This window comes from Siphateles boraxobius, unplaced genomic scaffold (genome assembly GCF_051911475.1).
Source record: "Siphateles boraxobius isolate OS27281-9 unplaced genomic scaffold, OSU_SipBor_1 77, whole genome shotgun sequence".
Classification (NCBI taxonomy): Eukaryota; Metazoa; Chordata; class Actinopteri; order Cypriniformes; family Leuciscidae; genus Siphateles; species Siphateles boraxobius.
In genome coordinates this window covers 8,685,862-8,707,096 of record NW_027509205.1, presented here as the reverse complement: position 1 = coordinate 8,707,096, position 21,235 = coordinate 8,685,862, and the positions used below count along the sequence as shown (strand labels likewise).

Sequence of the window (21,235 nt, the reverse complement as noted above, 5' to 3'; positions counted from 1 at the left end):
TCCTAATCTGTTTTCCTAACGTCATCTGTCCCTCAACGTCACACTCTCATCGACATTCCTTCCATCTTTCTGTTAATCCTCAGTTTGAACTGTCATTCCTCAGCATTGTTGTTTATGCAGAGATGAACCCAGGACCTGTGTTTACTGTAATTTTCAGATTGACAGGCATCGCAAGCCTCTGACGCCTGCATTTGTAAATCACGGCAAATTGCTGTGGATGGCAGGCTGGAGAAAAATGGATGGAGAGCACACAGAACGGGAGAGGAAGAGAACGGCTATTTCAGGGAGCGAGTGTCTGGAATGTCAGCTGTTGACTCAAACCCCCCTCCCCATATCTCTCTCCCTTTCCTATCTTTGAGTCTTTGTCAGAGCCCCTTTCTCAACCTCAAGTCCTCATCACACAAAACTTTTCCGACCACAGAGCCCCTCTCCCTCGCATGATAATTATAGCACACCGTCATCCTACAATTAACACACACACACACACACACACACACACACACACACACACACACACACACACACACACACACACACACACACATAGAAGTAAGAAGCTAGACCCACCATATAAAAGACAGCCAGATAGACAATAGCCACACCAGGGAGACACAGCTAATACAAACAGGCTTGAGAGTGAATTCATACCATGTTTTAAAAAAGGGCAGGGCACAAAATACCTCATTTTTAAACTCTGTGCTCTGCGTATCAATACAAAGCCCTGACTGGATATCAATTTGAGGCAAACGTACCATCTAAACACTAATGAGTGCGACCAACTCCTCTGCCTACCGGTCGGAGCGCAGTTACCACCAGAAATCATCTTCCTCATCTTCATCCTCAACCTCAACAAACCCATACATGGAGAAGAGCCGGGGACTCTTTGCGGAGGACTTTGGATCTTTCATGTGTCCAAAGGATGCTTTGGGATTTCCAAGTGAGTTATTAAGGCTGGTGTCAGTTCTTTCTGGATCTATATAGACTAATGTTTCTTTATCAGTTTTAACTCATTTAACATTTTTGTTATGGACAAAATCATTTTTTACTGGATATATTCACATTCTAATTATACTTTTAAAGACTGTACATAAAAAGTGGGCACTGACTGTACAAATGAGTCAACTGCATGAGGCCTGAACATATATTTATGGTAGTATATGAATTTCAAGACTGCATGAGACTGACTTGACTTTTTATCTGTGTGATATGTATGTGAAGGTAGATGTATTTAATGTTTACAGTTGCATCTTGGTAACTGTAGAAGTATGTAAAAACAACAGATTGTTCACATGCTATACAAGGGCACATGGGGGGCAGAGAAAGGGTAAATTAAGGAATGTTTTGGGCCAGAGCCAGTGCTGTGACTTCACTGTTGGGGAATGACTCGAGGGCGATCTGTTGCTGAGCCTGATATATGGATATGAAGTGATAGTCTGAGATTCATCAAGGCAAATTTTCACACATCATTAGAAGGATATTAATGAACAGGAATGCCCATTTGTAACATAGTGGTGTTTGTGTAACATAGCAGAGTATATTCAATACTCATTGCTTATTTAATTAACCGGTGGTATTCAAAAAAATGTATGTTGTATATTTTTTTCATGTTTAATTTTTCTACATCAGAATGGAACGAAACTTGATGGCCTATTTGGCACCTGCTATATAAACACACAAAAAATGGACAATAATGACGATGGATAATGTCAAAATATATATCCAAAATGGAAAATCGAATAAAAGTAATTATGTCTGAAAATACTACAAAAAAACATATTAAAAAAAAATGGTATTAGTACATCCCTAACATTAAAAAAACATTCAGAATGCATTTAAGTATAGCATGAGTTTATCCCTGAAAATGACAAAGAAAATACATTTTATAATCTTGGCTGTTATAAGCTCCCACTGAGAAAAAAAAAGTCCATTATGATGTGGGCTACAAAACAATCTAGCTACAAGACGAAACCGGTAACAATTGTACAGTAATAGACCTATTAATAGTAAATTATTAGCTACCTATTAATAGTGATGTAAATTTGAACCACAGTCTATAATTGAGACGCAAGCTGATGCCAGTTACACTTGTATGTAAACATAAAAATATGTGTACAAAAAACATGAAAGTAGTGCCGGAAGAGTGCGAGCCATGGACAACAGTGAATATTAGGAAATATTGAACCCTTGGTGGTGCGACTGACCAATCATAATCAAGTATACCAGAACGCTTGTGTAATATATTTCAGATATCACATTATATTTTATTTTTTCCTTTAGACAGAACAGGGACAGTTGAGAACATCAAGACTCTAGGAGACACATACCAATTCACAGTGGATGTCCAAGACTTCTCACCTGAGGATGTGATAGTCACCACCTCAAACAATCAAATTGAAGTTCATGCTGAAAAGGTAAACAGATACAGGCCTCTGTATAATACAACTGAATTGTTCAGAATATCATTCATTCCCTTATGTATTTTGTTCAACAGCTTGCTACTGATGGGACGGTGTTGAACACTTTTACCCATAAATGCCAACTACCAGAGGATGTGGACCCCACCTCGGTCAAGTCATGTTTAGGGGCTGATGGGACTCTCACCATAAAAGCACAGAGAAACACTGCAAAACTAGAGCACGCACAGACGTTCCGCACAGAGATCAAAATTTAGATCTTTCCCCTCCTGCTGTATCTGTTTCCCTGTGATAAATTACCTTGAAAATATAGTTACTTAGTCCTGCTTTGTCATTCCTCCATGACCTTCTCTCATTTCTTCTCATTAGACTTGGATGGAATTTAATCCTGTCATATGTATTCAAAACATTAAAGACAAATGCACTGCTAACTTAAATTTCCTGCCAACAGTATATCACCTTACAACATACACACAGTGGGGTCTAAAAGTCAGATACCACATTTTAAAAATCTGTGATTCAAAAGTTAAACTTAGAAAGAAAGAGAACATTTTAGGATTTTAAGAGTAGGAAAGAAAATTATATTTAAATGAATAGGAAGTGTTACAGATTCTGCACTATTTTCGTGTCACTAATCAAGGAAACAAATTTGTTACACTAATCATGTGACTCTTTGTACAGGCGGTTACCGGTTAGATGTTCCTGCTTTCATTAAAGCTCAAGATGTTTTTAAGTCATTCTCAAATCATGCTGGAGAATCATGATCATCAGGTTTGACACAAACTTGTCAAGTCCATGCAGCTTGAATGCTGCTATCATTAAATGAAAAAAGAGAAACCAAGTACTATGATATTCTTGAAAAAAGATGTCTCTCACACCCACTGTATGACAAACAATCAGAACAAATAATGCAACTCGTTCCCAAATGGTGAGAAACCTATTTATTGAACTGATTGTTACTGTTATCAAAAGGTACTTTTTCTAAATGTTAAATTGTTGTGTTGTGTGATTAAACCCACTTTAGAAAAGAATAAAACCAGAACACATTTGATGAATACTTCGAGCTTGTGAGTCAGTGATTTGGTTCCTGTCCGCTTCCATTAAAGTGAACATAGTGAGCAAATGACAGTTACTGTGTCTCTGAGTACTAATTCTATAAATAGAGTCTTATCATCAACTATTTTATGCTTTGTCATCCATATACCTGTCACTGTACTGAACCAGATACAAATGTAATATGCAAATCAGTTGTACATATTAAGACTTATAATTTCGTTCACAATTTGAAATTAAAAAAGAATTTATCCTAACATGATCTGCTGGCCTGGATTTGGCTGGTCTCCCAGCCGTCTTTGCTGGTTTAGCTGAAAGGTCAGCTGGTCTCCAAAACTAAAACAACTGAAAAATGCTGTTTTCCAGCATTCAAAGTGTATTTTAATATTCTAAATTCTTGACAACATACAGATGTAGCTCCAAAAGTCCTTAAATGTGAATTGGGAACATAAAGTGTAATAAGCTTAAATTATAAGTAAAGCAACAAAATAGCAGAAATAGGCTGTCAATTTTTTGCCTAAAGCTACATGGTAATGTTAATGGTTCACTGATGGTTTGGTTAATGACTGAAATGTGCACTATAACTGCCCCCTTAGTTTTTCATCAATTCAAAACATATTTTGATATGTAAACCCGTGGTGGTGTTACACGCATTAATGACCCAATTAATAAACCAGCTGCGTTTTATTTATGGATTTTCCTTACTCTGGTCTTATTACTAGATCGCTGTATTTAATAATAGCTCAAGTTCGCCGTCATGTGGCCAAAACAGTTACAAGAAAAGTTCGCGCATGCGCTATTGTGCTTAACTTCCAGCCATTCGCTCGGCCACTATCAATCGATCAGAGAGCGGAAGATGGCGGCGCGACGAGACTGAGCAGTGAGATCGATCACCGAAACACTCGATTGGATGGGATCAGCTGAAGTCAGGGAAAGGTAGAAACTCATCCATTATATAAGGTAAAGAACGTCAAACATGACCCGATCATCGAATTGTTTCAGGGCTACTTTTTTAGGCAAGTCTCTAACGATCGTGCAGCAAAAATAAGCAAAGAAGAGGAAGGATTATAGCCCGCCTCTGTCAGCGCCATCTTGATCCAGCAGGGCCAGGCACGCTGAATTAATCCCGGAGTTAAGAGAGACAGAGAGGACTCATAATCAATCAGCAACATCGTCACATTCTTGTTGAAGTATTGCGCAGTTACTCTCCAAATCACTAGACACATTTACTCGCTAAAGCCAGACATTCAGACATCATCGTGTTTGATTTGGCTGATAATGACAGTTTGAATTAGACTGCAGGACAAAATGTCCCGAGCGAGCTCGAGAAATGTTTCACTGTCGCACAGAAACACTCGGACTGTTACATAATGATGTTTGTTTATTGAAGCAAATAACGTCTGAAGTCTGTTGGATGATTTAATGTTTGTCAATATACACGCACTGATTCATAATGAAAATTAAGCACCACAGAGGGATAATTTTGTACTGATATTAGATATTCCTCAGATATTTCATTAGATATTAGATGGTCAGATATAGGAACGGTTAGATGAGGTGTAGATCATAGCACAAAAAAAATACATATTCAGTTTTAGGACTTTTTGTGAAAGTAGTAAAAAAAATTACAATATTGAATTATGGCCATAATCACTATTCACTGAATCATTCAGATAGTTGTTGATTTGTAACCTTTCACATAATTCACAGGGACAGAATTGATATGACTTGGGGCAAAGTTGACCAGACTATGCCCTGGTTCACCTCAATTTGTTTACATCCTTGCAAACTGGAGCATTTAGTTTGTAAGCCTCAAATGCAAAAGCAGCTACAGTGCAATCATTTTTTCTCCTTTTTTGTGAATAGGATACTGTGGCCTAAAGTGCAATAGTCTGCTCCATCCATTATGGAATTTCCATGGCATAGTGGGAAAGTACTAGGGCAACTAAATGAACAACGTCAGTTGGGTCTTCTTTGTGACTGCACTTTTGTGGTGGACGGAGTTGACTTCAAGGCCCATAAGGCTGTGCTGGCGGCATGTAGTGCATACTTCCGCACACTCTTTTTGGACCAGAAAGATGTTGTTCATCTTGATATCAGCAATGCATCAGGTAGGCTTGCATTCTTTCGGAGAACTTTTATTAAAAGGGACTGTCCACCTAAACAAAATTAATTTGGTCATCAATTACTCACCCTCATGTTGTTTCAAATGCATTTCTTTCTTTCTGTGGAATGCAAAATAAATACTTTTGAAGAATGTTGGGAAACAAACAATTGATCTCCATTGTATGGTCAAAGAACCTTTTCTTTCTTTTTTTTCCTTTTCCACAAAAGAAAGAAAGCCATACACTTTTGGAACAACATGAGGGTGAGTAATTGTTTATGGGTGAACTATCCCATTAATCTGATCTTTTGTGGTTAATGATATGTTATTCAATTTGAATATTTCTCTGCTCTTTGGTTGTTTGTTGTTTTCTGCCTTTGTCTAACGTGTTCAATATTGTATTCAGGTCTTGAGCAGGTCCTTGAGTTTATGTACACCGCAAAGCTGACTTTGGGCCCTCAGAACATAGAGGACGTTCTTGCTGTAGCTACTTTCCTTCAAATGCAGGAAATTGTCAATGCTTGTTCAGCTTTTCAGTCCTTGACTGTTCCTTCATCAACCAAGCCTGGTTAGTGCAGAGTTCTTATTATCATATGCTGTTAGTTTAAGAAGGTACTGAAATTATAAATCTATAAACCCTTTCTCATTTGTGTTAATGTAAAGTAGTAGTAACTGAGGAACAGCCGAGATCTGTGAGGAAACCAGAGGATGCAAGTTCCCAGGAGGAGCAGAAGAGTCATTCAATGACTCCGAAGGCGGTTCCTGAAGTGAAGGAAACTCCCTCGCAGTCAGAAACAACAGAAACCCAGGAGGCTACGAGTAACATGACTGAGAAACAAAGCACAAAGTCTCTGAGAGCTGTCAGCAAAATCAGTAGGCCGTCTAAAACGAGGCTAAAAAAAGATATTGTCTTGGATAGCAAGACAGAAACAGAAGAAGAGAAAGCCACAAAAGAGATTCCAGCATACCAAGATGACCCTTCTGACACAGACTACACTCCTAGTTAGTGTCCATTCTCTACTCGTAACAATTTTGTTAATGTTAACCATGTTTTAATACTTGTGTGACACTATACTACTCCTACAGAACTCTCACAGAGGATGGCGGCTAAACGGTCATTTGTTAGTAGAAGGAGAAGCAAGTCAAAATATGCAACCGTTCACACGTCTATGCAAGGTAAATTCTGCCGTCTGTAACTATGGAGTACATTTACTTTATATTTTATGTTTACGTTTCATAACTGTTAACATTTTTGCTGAAAGTTGATGATGCAGAGGAAAGTGTGTCAAAATCTGAGAGCATGGAGAACGTGGTACAAGAAGAAGATGGAGAGGATGAAGACGAAGGAGAGGAGGAGGATGAGGAGCAGGAAGAAGAAGAAGAAGAGGAGATGGACACAGAGGATGGAGAAACGACAGGTTCGGAGGGGAAGCAGTCTGTGTCCGCAGCTGAGCGCAGTGAGTCTCGAGCATATGGCTCCGTCACACACAAATGTGAGGTGAGAGATTCCTTTGTCCTTTAGGTCTGTTTGTTATACAGTACCAGTCAAAATGATAGACTTTTCCACTGTCAGGTTCAATAGTTTTTTTTTCTGACTCTTGCAGGACTGTGGGAAGAAGTTTACACACACAGGCAACTTTAAACGTCACATGCGCATACATACTGGTGAGAAGCCATTTAGCTGCAGAGACTGTGAAAAAGCTTTCTCAGACCCAGCTGCCTGCAAAGCACATGAGAAAACACACAGGTGAGCACAATATCCAGACAGTCTAATGCTCTTCCTCTACAGTCTCATCTGATTTGTCAACCATAAGACGAAATAAAGTAAACCATATTTACAGAAAAACTTCACCATCTGCAGTTTTCCTCACACACGTTTCTGATTCTCCAGTCCTCTAAAGCCATACTGCTGTTCCACGTGCGGAAAGAGTTATCGGCAAATCAGTCTGCTGAACCTACACAGGAAGCGTCACACGGATGAGGCGCGGTACAGCTGTGAGGACTGTGGGAAGCTCTTCACCACTTCTGGAAACCTGAAGCGGCATCAGTTGGTGCACAGTGGAGAAAAACCCTACCACTGTGACTACTGCGAACGGGCCTTTTCTGACCCCACTGCCAAGATGAGACATCTAGAGACCCACGACACTAACAAAGGTCACAAATGTCATCACTGTGACAAGAAATTCAACCAGGTGAGAGATCCACTTAAACTGGTGTTAAATTTAACCACTATTGTCTTTATAAATGTAATTAGAAAAACCTTACAGTCTTATAATGATGTCAGTGATTTTTGAGGGACTCAAATTCATTCATTAAATTCCGCACGGTTTCCACAAAAATCTTAAGCAGCACAACTGTTTACAACATTGATGATAATATTAAGAAATGTTTCTTGAGCAGCAAATCAGCATATAAGAACGATTACTGAAGAATCATGTGACACTAAAGACTAGAGTAATGATGCGGAAAATTCAGGTTTACCATCACAAGAATAAATTACATTTAAAAAAACAGCTATTTTAAATTATGATATTTCACAATATTACTGTTTTTATGGTAAAACTTAACAATAAGGTCTCTTTTGTTAACATAAGTTAATGCATTAGTTAAAACGAATTAACAGTGAGCAATATATTTTTACATAATTTATTAACCTATTTTTTAATGTTAGTAAAAATTCATATTCATGTTATGCATCAACTAATGTTAACAGATACAACTTTTGGTTTTAAAAACGTATTAGTAAATGTTGAAAATGACAATAATGAGCAATAGTTCTACAATAAGTGCTGTACAAGTATTGCTCATTGTTAGTTCATGTTTGTAGTTAACTAATGTTAACTAAAAAATAGATCAAATTAAATAATAATAATGTGTGTATATATATATATATATATATATATATATATACAGGTCCTTCTAAAAAAATTAGCATATTGTGATAAAGTTCATTATTTTCCATAATGTAATGATAAAAATTAAACTTTCATATATTTTAGATTCATTGCACACCAACTGAAATATTTCAGGTCTTTTATTGTTTTAATACTGATGATTTTGGCATACAGCTCATGAAAACCCAAAATTCCTGTCTCAAAAAATTAGCATATCATGAAAAGGGTCTCTAAACAAGCTATTAACCTAATCATCTGAATCAACTAATTAACTCTAAACACCTACAGAAGATTCTTGAGGCTTTTAAAAACTCCCAGCCTGTTTCATTACTCAAAACCGCAATCATGGGTAAGACTGCAGACCTGACTGCTGTCCAGAAGGCCATCATTGACACCCTCAAGCAAGAGGATAAGACACAGAAAGAAATTTCTTATCAAATAGGCTGTTCCCAGAGTGCTGTATCAAGGCACCTCAGTGGGAAGTCTGTGGGAAGGAAAAAGTGTGGCAAAAAAAACGCTGCCCAACGAGAAGAGGTGACCGGACCCTGAGGAAGATTGTGGAGAAGGACCGATTCCAGACCTTGGGGGACCTGCGGAAGCAGTGGACTGAGTCTGGAGTAGAAACATCCAGAGCCACCGTGCACAGGCGTGTGCAGGAAATGGGATACAGGTGCTGCATTCCCCAGGTCAAGCCACTTTTGAACCAGAAACAGCGGCAGAAGCGCCTGACCTGGGCTACAGAGGAGCAAAACTGGACTGTTGCTCAGTTTTGCATGTCATTCGGAAATCAAGGTGCCAGAGTCTGGAGGAAGACTGGGGAGAAGGAAATGCCAAAATGCCTGAAGTCCAGTGTCAAGTACCCACAGTCAGTGATGGTCTGGGGTGCCATGTCAGCTGCTGGTGTTGGTCCACTGTGTTTTATCAAGGGCAGGGTCAATGCAGCTAGCTATCAGGAGATTTTGGAGCACTTCATGCTTCCATCTGCTGAAAAGCTTTATGGAGATGAAGATTTCATTTTTCAGCACAACCTGGCACCTGCTCACAGTGCCAAAACCACTGGTAAATGGTTTACTGACCATGGTATTACTGTGCTCAATTGGCCTGCCAACTCTCCTGACCTGAACCCCATAGAGAATCTGTGGGATATTGTGAAGAGAAAGTTGAGAGACGCAAGACCCAACACTCTGGATGAGCTTAAGGCCGCTATCGAAGCATCCTGGGCCTCCATAACACCTCAGCAGTGCCACAGGCTGATTGCCTCCATGCCACGCCGCATTGAAGCAGTCATTTCTGCAAAAGGATTCCCGACCAAGTATTGACTATTGAGTGCATAACTGAACATAATTATTTGAAGGTTGACTTTTTTTTTTGTATTAAAAACACTTCTTTTATTGGTCGGATGAAATATGCTAATTTGAGACAGGAATTTTGGGTTTTCATGAGCTGTATGCCAAAATCATCCGTATTAAAACAATAAAAGACCTGAAATATTTCAGTTGGTGTGCAATGAATCTAAAATATATGAAAGTTTAATTTTTATCATTACATTATGGAAAATAATGAACTTTATCACAATATGCTAATTTTTTGAGAAGGACCTGTATATATATACACATGTGTATATATAATATTAATATTGTTAGCATCACAACAGAATGTTATACTCTTTTGCTTTTTATATATTATATGTATAAATAATTATGTAATAATATTATAAATAATTATGTGAATATAAATGTAATATAATAAAAAATATAATATAATAGGCAGACAAAATGTATAGATTATAAAATATTTTTGAAATCATATTGTAGCAATTTCTACAACAGCAGGCTATATTACAAAGGCATTTTAATCAGGCATAACAAAAAGCTGAGGACACATAATTTTTTGTTATTGAGGCAGAATGCACAGTAAACTGATAACTGTGAACAAATAGATTTTTTATTTATTTTTATTTTTTTTAGTTGGGGAATCTGAAAGCACATCTGAAGATCCACATTGCAGATGGACCACTGAAGTGTAAGGAGTGTGGGAAACAGTTCACCACCTCAGGTGAGATTTGCATTGGGACAAGTTATGGCATTTTCACAGCAATATATGCATGCACAAAGGAATTTTACTAACCCTCTGTTCACAGGCAATCTGAAGAGACACCTGCGTGTGCACAGTGGTGAAAAGCCTTTCATCTGCATGCACTGCCAGAGAGCCTTTGCTGACCCCGGGGCCTTGCAGAGACATGTGCGCATCCACACAGGTATGAGGCGTTTCTCATGTCCTCAGTCACAGTTATCTATAAAGAGAGGACTCTTTTACAAAGTCTTGATTTTGTTTGGAATGTTCATGCTTGAATGTCAGTCTGTAACACTCTGTTTAGTTCTGGTCTCTATGAAGCCCTGCTCTGATTGGTCGGCTGGATTAGTGTGTTGTGATTGGTCAACCCCTTCAAGCGTGTTTCGGAAATGTCACACCCCTTACCATAACGCATTAGATCTGGGGTGGAAAAAACAGCATTTCTTGGAGATAGCGACAACAAACTTACTAACACAACTCAACCAAATGAGGAATATTGTGACATGCACGTTACCAGAAGAACACTCAAGACTATAATCGAGGTGTTTCTGGGAGTTCATAAACAGGGCTTACTGATATAGAGCAGACTTTGTGCTTTGTGACTTTGCAGGACTTTTTCATGCTCAAACAGCAACATTACACACTAAGGAAAGTTGAAAATGTAAAAAAGCATAATAGGTTCTCTTTAAAAGTTGATTTGAATGTCTCTGTCTTACTGTTTAAGGGGAAAAGCCCTGTCTGTGTCTGATTTGTGGAAAAGGCTTCACACAAGCCAGTTCACTCATTGCTCATGTTCGCCAACACACTGGGGAGAAACCGTACGTGTGTGACCGCTGTGGAAAAAGGTATTTGAGACACCGCATAAATGATTTTGCATAGATTCACAATGGCACCACACGTTAAAAGTTCGATTTTACTCTCATACCTCAAAGGTTTGTGCAGTCCAGCCAGCTGGCCAATCACATCCGTCATCATGATAATATTCGACCACACAAGTGCCACACCTGTAACAAAGCGTTTGTCAATGTGGGAGATCTCTCAAAGCATATCATCATTCACACAGGTAAGATGCAACCTTTTTTATAATTGAACCTTTTCTTATGTATTTCTCTCTTGTGCTTCTAATGACTTCTTGGTTACAGGGGAGAAACCTTTCCTGTGCGATAAGTGTGGCCGAGGATTCAACCGTGTGGACAATCTGCGTTCCCATGTGAAGACGGTACACCAGGGGAAGGCGGGCATGAAGAGACTGGTGGTGGCTGAGGAGGATGACGACGACGACGAGGAGAAGCTGCTGTCTGACTCTGGCCCGGGCTCAGAGCTCGACAGTAATGAAGTCAACATCGTCACGGTTACTACAGATGACATTGTGACTTTGGCCACAGAGGCTCTGGCTGGCAGTTCCGTTGCACAGCTCACGGGTGAGAGAATATGACAGAGGAGTGTGATAAAAACAGATTATTACACGGTGCCTTGTTGATAGGTGGTTCTAAGGGCATTTGCTAAATCTGAGTGTCACCCACTGATCTATATAGAATGACTATGTAGTCATTCTAAATAGATCAGTTGTGTCACCATAATGGCACTTGGACGGTCTCCTAATGTTATTTGTTGTTCTTGACCCCTGTAGTGTTGCCAGTGGCAACCTCTGTGTCCGCAGATGAAACTGAAGCACTGAAAGCAGAGATCACAAAAGCAGTGGAGAAAGTTCAAGAAGCAGGTGAGTACATAATTTATATACTGTATATATTAGTGCTGTCAACTAATTAATTGCACATTTGTTATTAATCGCACCTAACATTAAAATGTGTAAGATATTAGAGCCCGACCGATATGGATTTTTGGGGGCCGATACCGATACCGATTTAAAAAAAAGCCTGATACCGATATATCGGCCGATATTATTTATGTGTACAGTAGCAATATTATTTATGTGTATTATAGTACAGTACCAGTCAAAAGTTTGGACACACTTTCCTATTGGTGTGCACAGACTTTTGATGGGTACTGATATTTTTATATTGTAATTCATAATTTCACATTGAAACTCTTAATTAATGTAGAAATAACATAAAGACGATATTTTTCAAATATTTGTGTAATGGCATCTTTTTAGAAAGTGCAATGAATGAAGGCCAGTATCCCCGACACCAATACTGCTTCTGATGTCTCTATTAAATGGATTTTCCCTCTCAATTTCTGAGGTGGAAATGAGTAAGAGTTAGAAGAAATAAGGTTGCCACTAACATTTTGCATAACAGTGAAATTTCACAATTCTCGATTGCAATTTTTATACCACACACACACACAAAAAAAACTAATAAAGTTCAAACATTTTTTTAAGGCAAGTAAACAATCAGTAATAAAGCAAGAAAAAATACACAAATAACAAGTGATAGCACAAATTAATACAAAAGAACATAGATACAAATGAAATAAAGACAGCAATTACTCTTTACATAGACATATTAGGGTCCCTTGAAGATATAATGTTCCAGCAAGTCTGCTTGTTTAGTTCTGTGGTAGTAAAGGTCTGAGTCCTGAACGAATCGGGGAGTTGTACTTAATCATTGGTGTCATGAATTCACACACCATTATGTGATACAAAATCTTGAAATGGAAGATTCTACCTTTTCCTTATTCCCTGTGTTTTTCGGGGCACTTTTTTAACATGACAATTCTCCCAAGGTAATAATCCTTCTGTGAACAAGTATTTCACCCAACCTTTACACATACTCCCATTTAAACATCAGGGCACTCAGGCAGGTCATCCTCCAGGAGTTACACAGATGTGAAAATTTGTACACTCAATGCAAAGCTGAAACAGTGTGCTGGTCTATTTCTGCAGATCCCAACACCCAGATCTTGTATGCATGCGACTCATGTGGTGAGAAGTTCCTGGATGCCAGCTCTCTCGCCCAGCACGTGCGCATTCACACTGCCCAGGCCCTGGTCATGTTTCAGGCGGACTCTGACTTTTATCAGCAGTACGCTGGAGACGGCACATGGCAAACCACTGAGCAGGTCATCCAGGGAGGGGAGCTCTTGTTCCGAACACGGGAAGAGGAGAGTGAGGAAGGAGAAGTAGCTCTAGCCCAGCCTGAATCTCAAACTGAGGGGGCAGAAGAGGAGACCATTTCACAGACAGAGACAGAGGAGGGGTCTGAAAACCGAGGAGAGTGAGGTGTTTCTGACCTGATTCAACCAAAGGAGAGTTAAAAGGACAGAGAGATCCACATGGAGTTTTAGACTGTCACTAAGTGTAATATTTCTCACCAGAGGTATGGTTATTACTGATTAACACACTATAATTAAACACGCTCATATTTTAAAAATGTTAGGTAGATGTCATATCTCAAACCACAGCACTATGTGTGCAAAGCTTATTAAAACTACATTGTATAGAGTTAAGTTTAAATAAAAAAGATGACAAGAAAACAAAATTAATTTAAGAAAACAAAACTTAATTTGTAATGCTGTCAAATCTTTTAATACTGTTGTCTCCCTGTATATGTCCTCTGCCAGCTCATGTATTCACACTATTGTAGACTGTTTTACTGAGGCCAATTAAACAATTGACTGTCCTACCAGTTTAATTTTTCAACAAATCAGCTACTGAATTTTTATTTGATTCATTTATTTGTGGTTTGTTGAGTTTACTCATTTTCCACTAGAGCATAGTACTGCTTGAACATTATCTTTTTTAAAAGCATTGTGTTCTAGATAATAGACTATAAAAAAACTCTTGTTACTTAAGATCAGTGAAGTGTTGTATTTTTGAATATCACAGCTTTCATTGTCAGATTATATAAACTAGTATTATGAGTGATCAAGGTAACTTTGGTCCAATTCTGTTGGAGTTTATTGAACAGATAATTGGATATTGTATCACTTTTAGATACAATATAAATTAAGCCTCATTTATAGTGCAAAACGCAGAAAAACATTGCAATTTAATGGTTTGTTAATAAACCTTTTAAATAAATCTTTTGGTTGGTATTGAATAAATGTCTATACTATTGCCAGGAAAGCAAGGATACTGGTTGTTTACCCTAATTTAATTTTCATGAAATTGGTTTATCAAATGCATTGAGACTTTGATTAGAGCTTTAAAAATAGAATCAGTTTCGAAACAACATTACTTGGACCGCATTACAATGCATTTTGTTGAACGCAGTTTGACATGGACGGCAGGTATCAGAGGTATGGGTGCTTTGCTATTTTAAAGTGTGGTTATTTTTAGGTAGATGAACAGTAAAAACAGGTGTTGATTATTTGGCTTCTTTTTTTTTTTCTTTTTAAAAATATATATTGATTTGTTTTGGATCTATTTATCCTACTTCTTACTCCAGTGTATATTTCTCAGGTTTTTATTTTCTGTATAGGAATATTATCCCAGGGATGAAGAAGGTGGGCAAAGTAGATTCAAATATAATTTGATTTATTATAAATTTTAAAAATATAAATTTTCATTTAATAACATAAATAAAACTCAGACAATGCACAAAAAACAAACACAAGCGAAACAGTACGCCATACACAAACATTACCGGACAATGACTGTGAGGAACGGTGACGAACTTAATTACAAACAGGTTTGCTCGTTAAATTAATCCATGACCACTCATAGTGGCGGGAAACTAGAACAAAGGAAACAAGTAACTGAAGAGAAACAAAGTCCATAAAAAAGAAATGAACGTGGCGTGACGCATACCTTGATAATTTCTGCCATTATTGTCCAAAGATTACATTTATTGACCCTATGGCCCGGTTAGACAAGGCCAGGATTAGGCCTTAGTTCAATTAGGGCATTAAGTAGCTTTTATAAACGTGCCTTAAAAAAACATTACTGGTGTGCATCTTGAGACAATATTTTATAATACTAATATTTAAGATTGTGTCTGTGCAAGTTGCTTTCAATAAAAACATGCATTTTAGTCAGCTACTCGCTTCAGCCTCTTCTGTATGTGAAACCAGTGGCACTATATATTTGGTTAGCTGTTACAATAGAAATTGCAAGCAAATATAAAACTTTACAACTACTTTTATGTAAAAAAATATGAAAAGTAATTTAATTCATGAAATGCCACACAAATGTAAAATGTAACATTCAGAAACATATATCAAATAAAAGCCAAAGCCTATAAAGGCTAATATATAAAAAGCATTGTTTTGAGAGAAAAACAAAAATATATGTTATAAGTATAATAGACTAAATAACCAACACATATATAATTACAATATCTATCTCCCCCTTCAGTTTTATTTATTGGACTCATGCTGCCTTCATGTGCTATCGGAATTATCGTAAATAGTAGTTTCCTAGTTAAAAAAATTGAACATGAACAATTCAACAACTCAAGTCAAAATTTAAATGCGATGAGCTCGTATTCAAAACTTCAGAAGTGGGAAGTAGGAAATTTCCGATAGCATGTGAAGGCAGAGGCCTGCCCACCGAAAAGAATTGTGTTGTACTGACCTCTGTTGGTCGTAAAATTTTAAAGAAAGATACTTTGTACTAACTAGCCTGGTTAAAGTCAGACCCGATAACTTGCAGACCCTTTAACTTTAAAGTTCGTCTGGGTTTTCCCAGGCTAACTTTGTACATAAGCAACACACAAATGCTATATTTTCTTGAAATGTATCTACGAATAACCAGTTAACTCGCATACGTTAAATGAAATTAACAAATATTATTTGTTTGGAAATAAACGTGTACAAAAAGTCGTTTCAACTGCATGTACATTTGAACAAATTTCCTGCAAAAGATACATTATGTGCGGACGATGACAGATATTTAGTCTCATTATAATATTAATGAGTCTATGAGGCAGCAGGCGATTGGCTGCAGCTCTGGGTCAGAGTTCGTATCCGCGTTAGCGCTGACGTTGTCCAAAGAAGGAAAATGGCGATAGGTTGCTTGTCAATGAGGGACACCGCGACTCTTGCAACATTAACCTGCAAAAGACGGCGTGCTACAATGATTCCCACATTGTCTGGCGGGTTCAGCAAAAGCACTTTGTTTGTTATAACCGTGGCGTTAATGTTACAGGTAGTTTTAGGAAACGGAAAGACTCTCGTTCTGGTGGACAATCCCAACATCAGAGACACTCATTCAATCTTCTTCCGCAGTTTAGCAGGTGAGCTACACGTTATATGATTTTTATTTATTAAAAAACGTAATTATCACATTAACACCAGGAAATAAGTTTAATATGTTCATTTATATGTGATATGAGTTGAAGATGCGTGTTAAGAATATGTGATGAGTAATTGCACCAGCATGCCTGTTCTGACACAGAAAGGTATTGCACATTTCTTAATTGTTTGAACCCATAATAACATTGTTTTTCTCAGATCGTGGGTTTGACCTTTCCTTTAAGACTGCTGATGATCCTGGTCTTTCTCTGATAAAGTATGGCCAGTTCCTCTACGACCATCTCATCATTTTCTCTCCATCAGTGGAAGGTGAAGCCTGTTACAGTTAACATGAATTTCATGTCGTGCTGCCAATTTTATGCTTGAATAACCATCTTATGTTTACAAATTCCCAATGGAACAGATTTTGGGGGCAACATCAACGTAGAGACCATTACGGCCTTCATTGATGGTGGAGGAAATGTTCTTGTTGCTGCAAGCTCTGATATTGGTGAGTGCTGTATTGGTTTTGCAAATGTTTTCACATATTTGCCTGTTGATCATGTCAATGTAATCTTTTTACCACTATGACTCTGGCAGGTGACCCTCTGAGAGAGCTAGGCAGTGAATGTGGGATTGAATTTGATGAGGAGAAAACCGCTGTCATTGACCACCATAACTATGATGTTTCTGATCCTGGCGAGGTAAGTAATGGAAGAAGGAAAAATAGAGCTTCAAACAATTCATATAAAATGTAATGTTCAACATGAAATAAAAATTGACTTTATTTTCTTAACGCTCTCTTCTAGTATCATTGCCCATGATTTTTCAGTGCACTAAATTCAAGCGAGAAAAATTCTTTATCTGATGTCACCTACTGTAGGCTGTTTGGCTTTAACCAATAGCAAGATGGCCATTAAGTCACTGGTTAAGTCCAGGGATGCCCACATTTTTTTTATATTTTTTTTAAAATCCAAATCACTTTGATTTAAAATAATTCCTTTAAGTATCCCATGCTTTTATCAACCCCAAGTTAATATTTAAATAATTTACATTTAACATGTTCACTGTTCTCTGATATTGGTTAATGGTCACATTACATGCAGTTAAACAATACAATTATGAATATTTTTTTTTGTAACTCTAGTTTTTTGTTTTATGATGACAAATTATGTGTAAAAAAGATTATAGTGACAATAGAAAATAATAATTGATATATTATATAAGAAAGATATATTAAATATGTGAAATACTGGGGGTGAACTTAACCTTGGAATTAAAATGGTTTGCTATGCTATGTGTTGAATTAATATAGCAATTATTTTATTCTCTTTACATTTACACCACAGTTTCAAATCTTTGTTTTAAGCTTTATCATGTGTATTAAAGTTGAATTCTTTATTTTTGTACAGCATACACTGATTGTTGCAGATCCAGGGAATCTTCTTAAAGCCCCAACTATAGTTGGCAACCCCACTGATAAACCAGTCCTGTTCAAAGGTGTTGGGTAAGTGGTCTCTTGGTACCCTGTTTCTTCCTTATTGTAAAAATGTAATTAATCCAATTACAAGTTACCTCTTTTGCTCAGCATGGTGGCTGACCCAGATAACTCTCTGGTGCTGGACATTCTGACAGGATCCTCTACCTCTTACTCCTATTTCCCTGATCGTCCCATTACACAGGTCAATATTTCAAAATGTGGTGCTTGAGGACAGCCAAAATCTTTTAATGTTACATTTTTGATAAATTCATTCACACTCACCTCAGTTCGCTTTTTGCTTTCCAGTATCCTCATGCAGTTGGAAAGAACACCCTCCTGATTGCCGGTCTGCAGGCACGAAACAATGCGCGTGTGGTTTTCATCGGGTCTTTGCACTTCTTCAGTGATGCTTTCTTCAACTCTCCCGTGCAGAAGGCTGCCCCTGGGTCAAAGAGGTCTGTTATGCTGCATTACTATATATTCAGACATTAAAATACATTGTGACAAAAGGTTGAAATCATATGTATTAGTGATTGGCCAATATGGTCGATGCTGAAATAAAGTTGATAGGCCAAATGTCATATCACGCAATTGATTTTAAATATAGTTAATAACACATGCATAACAATAAAAATATTTACTTTACATATTTACTAAATTAAAACTTGACAAAAAATACATCTTTAAAATAAACAGATTGAAACTTTATATAGAAACTTCTTGATTTTCTAATGCTATTATATTATTTGTCACAAGTAAAGAGATGGATAAAAATATGAATAAAAAGGAAGTAAACACTGTAACCAGCAGTGCACTCAGTAATCGGATAAATCTGTGTAACAAATGTGTAGGGCTTAGTTACATAGTAAATGTGACATGAATGATATAGCAGAGCATTGTTTGAAGGAAATATCGCAGTATGTCTGTTTTTTTCAAAGTCTTGTTTAAATGATATAGATGCGTATTTGTTGAATGCTACTAACACTGTATGCGAAAGTATTAGTGTTTGCATGTTTATTACTAATAACAGAAAAGCAAATGCTGTAATACATTTTTCATATGCCATTTGTTTTCCTAATTAAGACAGAACTGTTAAACAAAGACGGTAAACTAACGGAGACGGACGATCTGCCACTCTCAACACTTATTGGCCAAACAGAAAAACTTAATGGCCAATGCTGATCATTAAAAAATGCCAAATATTGGCTGATATATTGGCCTTGGTGATATTTGGTCCACCACTAATATCTTTTCTTTTATGTTTGATCAGTTGTGAAGTTAAGGGCTTCAACTTAACTAACTGTGCCATGCTGAAGGATCTCCATTTGTTTAGTGTTTTTATAATGCATGATGTGGTTATTCTTAGATTTGAACAGACTGGTAACCAGGAGCTGGCTGAGTCCCTGTCCCGCTGGGTGTTTAAGGAGGCTGGTGTTCTGAGGGTTGGGGCGGTTACCCATCATCCAGTTGGAGAGAGCACACCCCCAGCTGCCTATACCATCACTGACCTTGTGGTGAGGCATATCATTTATTGTTTTTGTAGGCATTATAGTTCATTTGACAGATTTGGCACTGGAAGTTTTTTTTTTTGATTTGTGACTATGAAGCAAGCAAATATGTTTGTTAATTCTGAACATTGTTTTGCTTAGAAATGGACTAACATGCACTTTTTTTAAAGAAACAGTATGCTGAAGAAACAGAGCAATTTGACTTACTACTACTGTCTGCATTGTCTCTACAGGAATACAGCGTTGTGATTGAGATGCTGTCTGGTGGAAAGTGGGTGCCCTTTGATGGAGATGACATTCAGCTGGAATTTGTCAGAATTGATCCATTTGTTAGGACCTACCTCAAGAAAAATGGTATGTTATATAAGTGCATGTACACCACCATTCAAAAGTTTAGGGTCAGTAAGACTTTTTTTTTTAATACCTTTGGTTCAGCAAGGATGCATTAAATTGAGCAAAAGTCACAGTAAAGACATCTTTAATGTTACAAAAGATTTCTATTAAAAAAAAAAAGATAAACTTTCTGTCCTGAAAAAAACAATCCACAAAAATGTTTTCAACAATGAGTGTTTCTTGAGCACCAAATCAGCGTATTAGAATGATTTCTGAAAGAAAGTAATGATGCTGAATATTTTAAAATATCACTGCTTTGAATTTTTGATCAATGAATGCAGCCTTGGCTGAGTGTAAGAGACATCTTTCAAAAACATTTAAAAACAATCTTACTGACCCCAAACTTTTAAATGATAGTTTATTTTAATAATGAATGGCATTAAAAAATATATATGACTGCTTGTTAAGGTGGAAAATACAGTGTACAGTTCAAGCTTCCAGATGTATACGGAGTTTTTCAGTTCAAAGTTGACTACAATAGACTTGGCTACACACACCTCTACTCCTCAACCCAGGTGAGATTCAAAATTCATTTCAGGTTCTCAACATTTCCGCAGCATTTTACTCGGACTGATTTTTTTGTTTTTGTGTGTGTGTGTGTGTGTAATTCCACAGGTTTCTGTCCGTCCGCTGCAGCACACCCAATATGAGCGCTTCATCCCCTCTGCCTTTCCATATTATGCCAGTGCCTTCTCTATGATGGCAGGACTTTTTGTCTTCAGTGTCGTCTTTCTGCATATGAGAGAAAAAGAGAAGTCTGATTAAAATGAGTACCAGTAATGAGGAGTACATGAAAATGATGAAAAAAAATATGATCTGCTCCAGACCTCTAGCAGTCATGAGATCTGAATTATGTTGGCATGGGCTCATTTTGGTGAGTTGGATGGTGTACCATTTCGAAAAAACAATTGTAAATTGTTCTTTGAAAGGGGGGTTGGTTAATCTGACAAAATATGTTTTCTGATTTGCAATTTGGTTATTTAAAGTGATTTTGGGGCACTCTTCTTTTATTTGTATAAAAGGCAACTTGAATTGGTTTTTATTATACAATGTGCACTGATGTTTCAGCTCTTGCTATGAAAAGATTGTTTTGAAATGCCATTTGTAAAAAGAGGAATGGATGCTCAAAATGTGGTTGAAACACCTGAAGGCAGTAAAGTTTTAACATTCCACCACTA

The 21,235-nt window shown here is 37.3% G+C and overlaps 3 protein-coding genes across 5 annotated transcripts; all 3 read left to right on the top strand.

Annotated features, from left to right (window-relative positions):
- The first annotated feature begins 395 nt into the window (after nt 1–395).
- Nucleotides 396–3,471, top strand: hspb7 (heat shock protein family, member 7 (cardiovascular)). The gene is made up of 3 exons (XM_077218333.1): nt 396–937; nt 2,278–2,411; nt 2,492–3,471. Exons 1-3 carry the CDS (start codon nt 766–768, stop codon nt 2,669–2,671), a joined length of 486 nt encoding a protein of 161 aa, XP_077074448.1. The 5' UTR covers nt 396–765; the 3' UTR covers nt 2,672–3,471.
- An 814-nt stretch (nt 3,472–4,285) lies between these two features.
- zbtb17 (zinc finger and BTB domain containing 17) lies at nt 4,286–14,146 on the top strand. Of its 3 annotated transcripts, none has more exons than XM_077218331.1 (15): nt 4,286–4,427; nt 5,334–5,578; nt 5,978–6,139; nt 6,238–6,573; nt 6,658–6,747; nt 6,834–7,069; nt 7,176–7,318; nt 7,463–7,763; nt 10,433–10,520; nt 10,606–10,722; nt 11,263–11,383; nt 11,471–11,601; nt 11,681–11,959; nt 12,169–12,258; nt 13,387–14,146. In XM_077218331.1, the coding sequence occupies exons 2-15, from the start codon at nt 5,374–5,376 to the stop codon at nt 13,719–13,721; spliced, it is 2,634 nt and encodes an 877-aa protein (XP_077074446.1). In that variant the 5' UTR covers nt 4,286–4,427; nt 5,334–5,373; the 3' UTR covers nt 13,722–14,146. The 3 variants fall into 3 exon arrangements, with proteins under 3 accessions (XP_077074446.1, XP_077074445.1, XP_077074447.1); XM_077218330.1 differs by having other exon boundaries at nt 4,304–4,427; nt 6,235–6,573; XM_077218332.1 differs by lacking the exon at nt 7,176–7,318 and having other exon boundaries at nt 4,305–4,427; nt 6,235–6,573; nt 7,572–7,763.
- A 2,258-nt stretch (nt 14,147–16,404) lies between these two features.
- Nucleotides 16,405–21,235, top strand: ddost (dolichyl-diphosphooligosaccharide--protein glycosyltransferase subunit (non-catalytic)). Its single transcript, XM_077218329.1, has 11 exons — nt 16,405–16,678; nt 16,896–17,006; nt 17,101–17,187; nt 17,277–17,380; nt 18,089–18,183; nt 18,265–18,358; nt 18,463–18,611; nt 19,523–19,670; nt 19,898–20,018; nt 20,466–20,572; nt 20,673–21,235. Exons 1-11 carry the CDS (start codon nt 16,444–16,446, stop codon nt 20,820–20,822), a joined length of 1,401 nt encoding a protein of 466 aa, XP_077074444.1. The 5' UTR covers nt 16,405–16,443; the 3' UTR covers nt 20,823–21,235.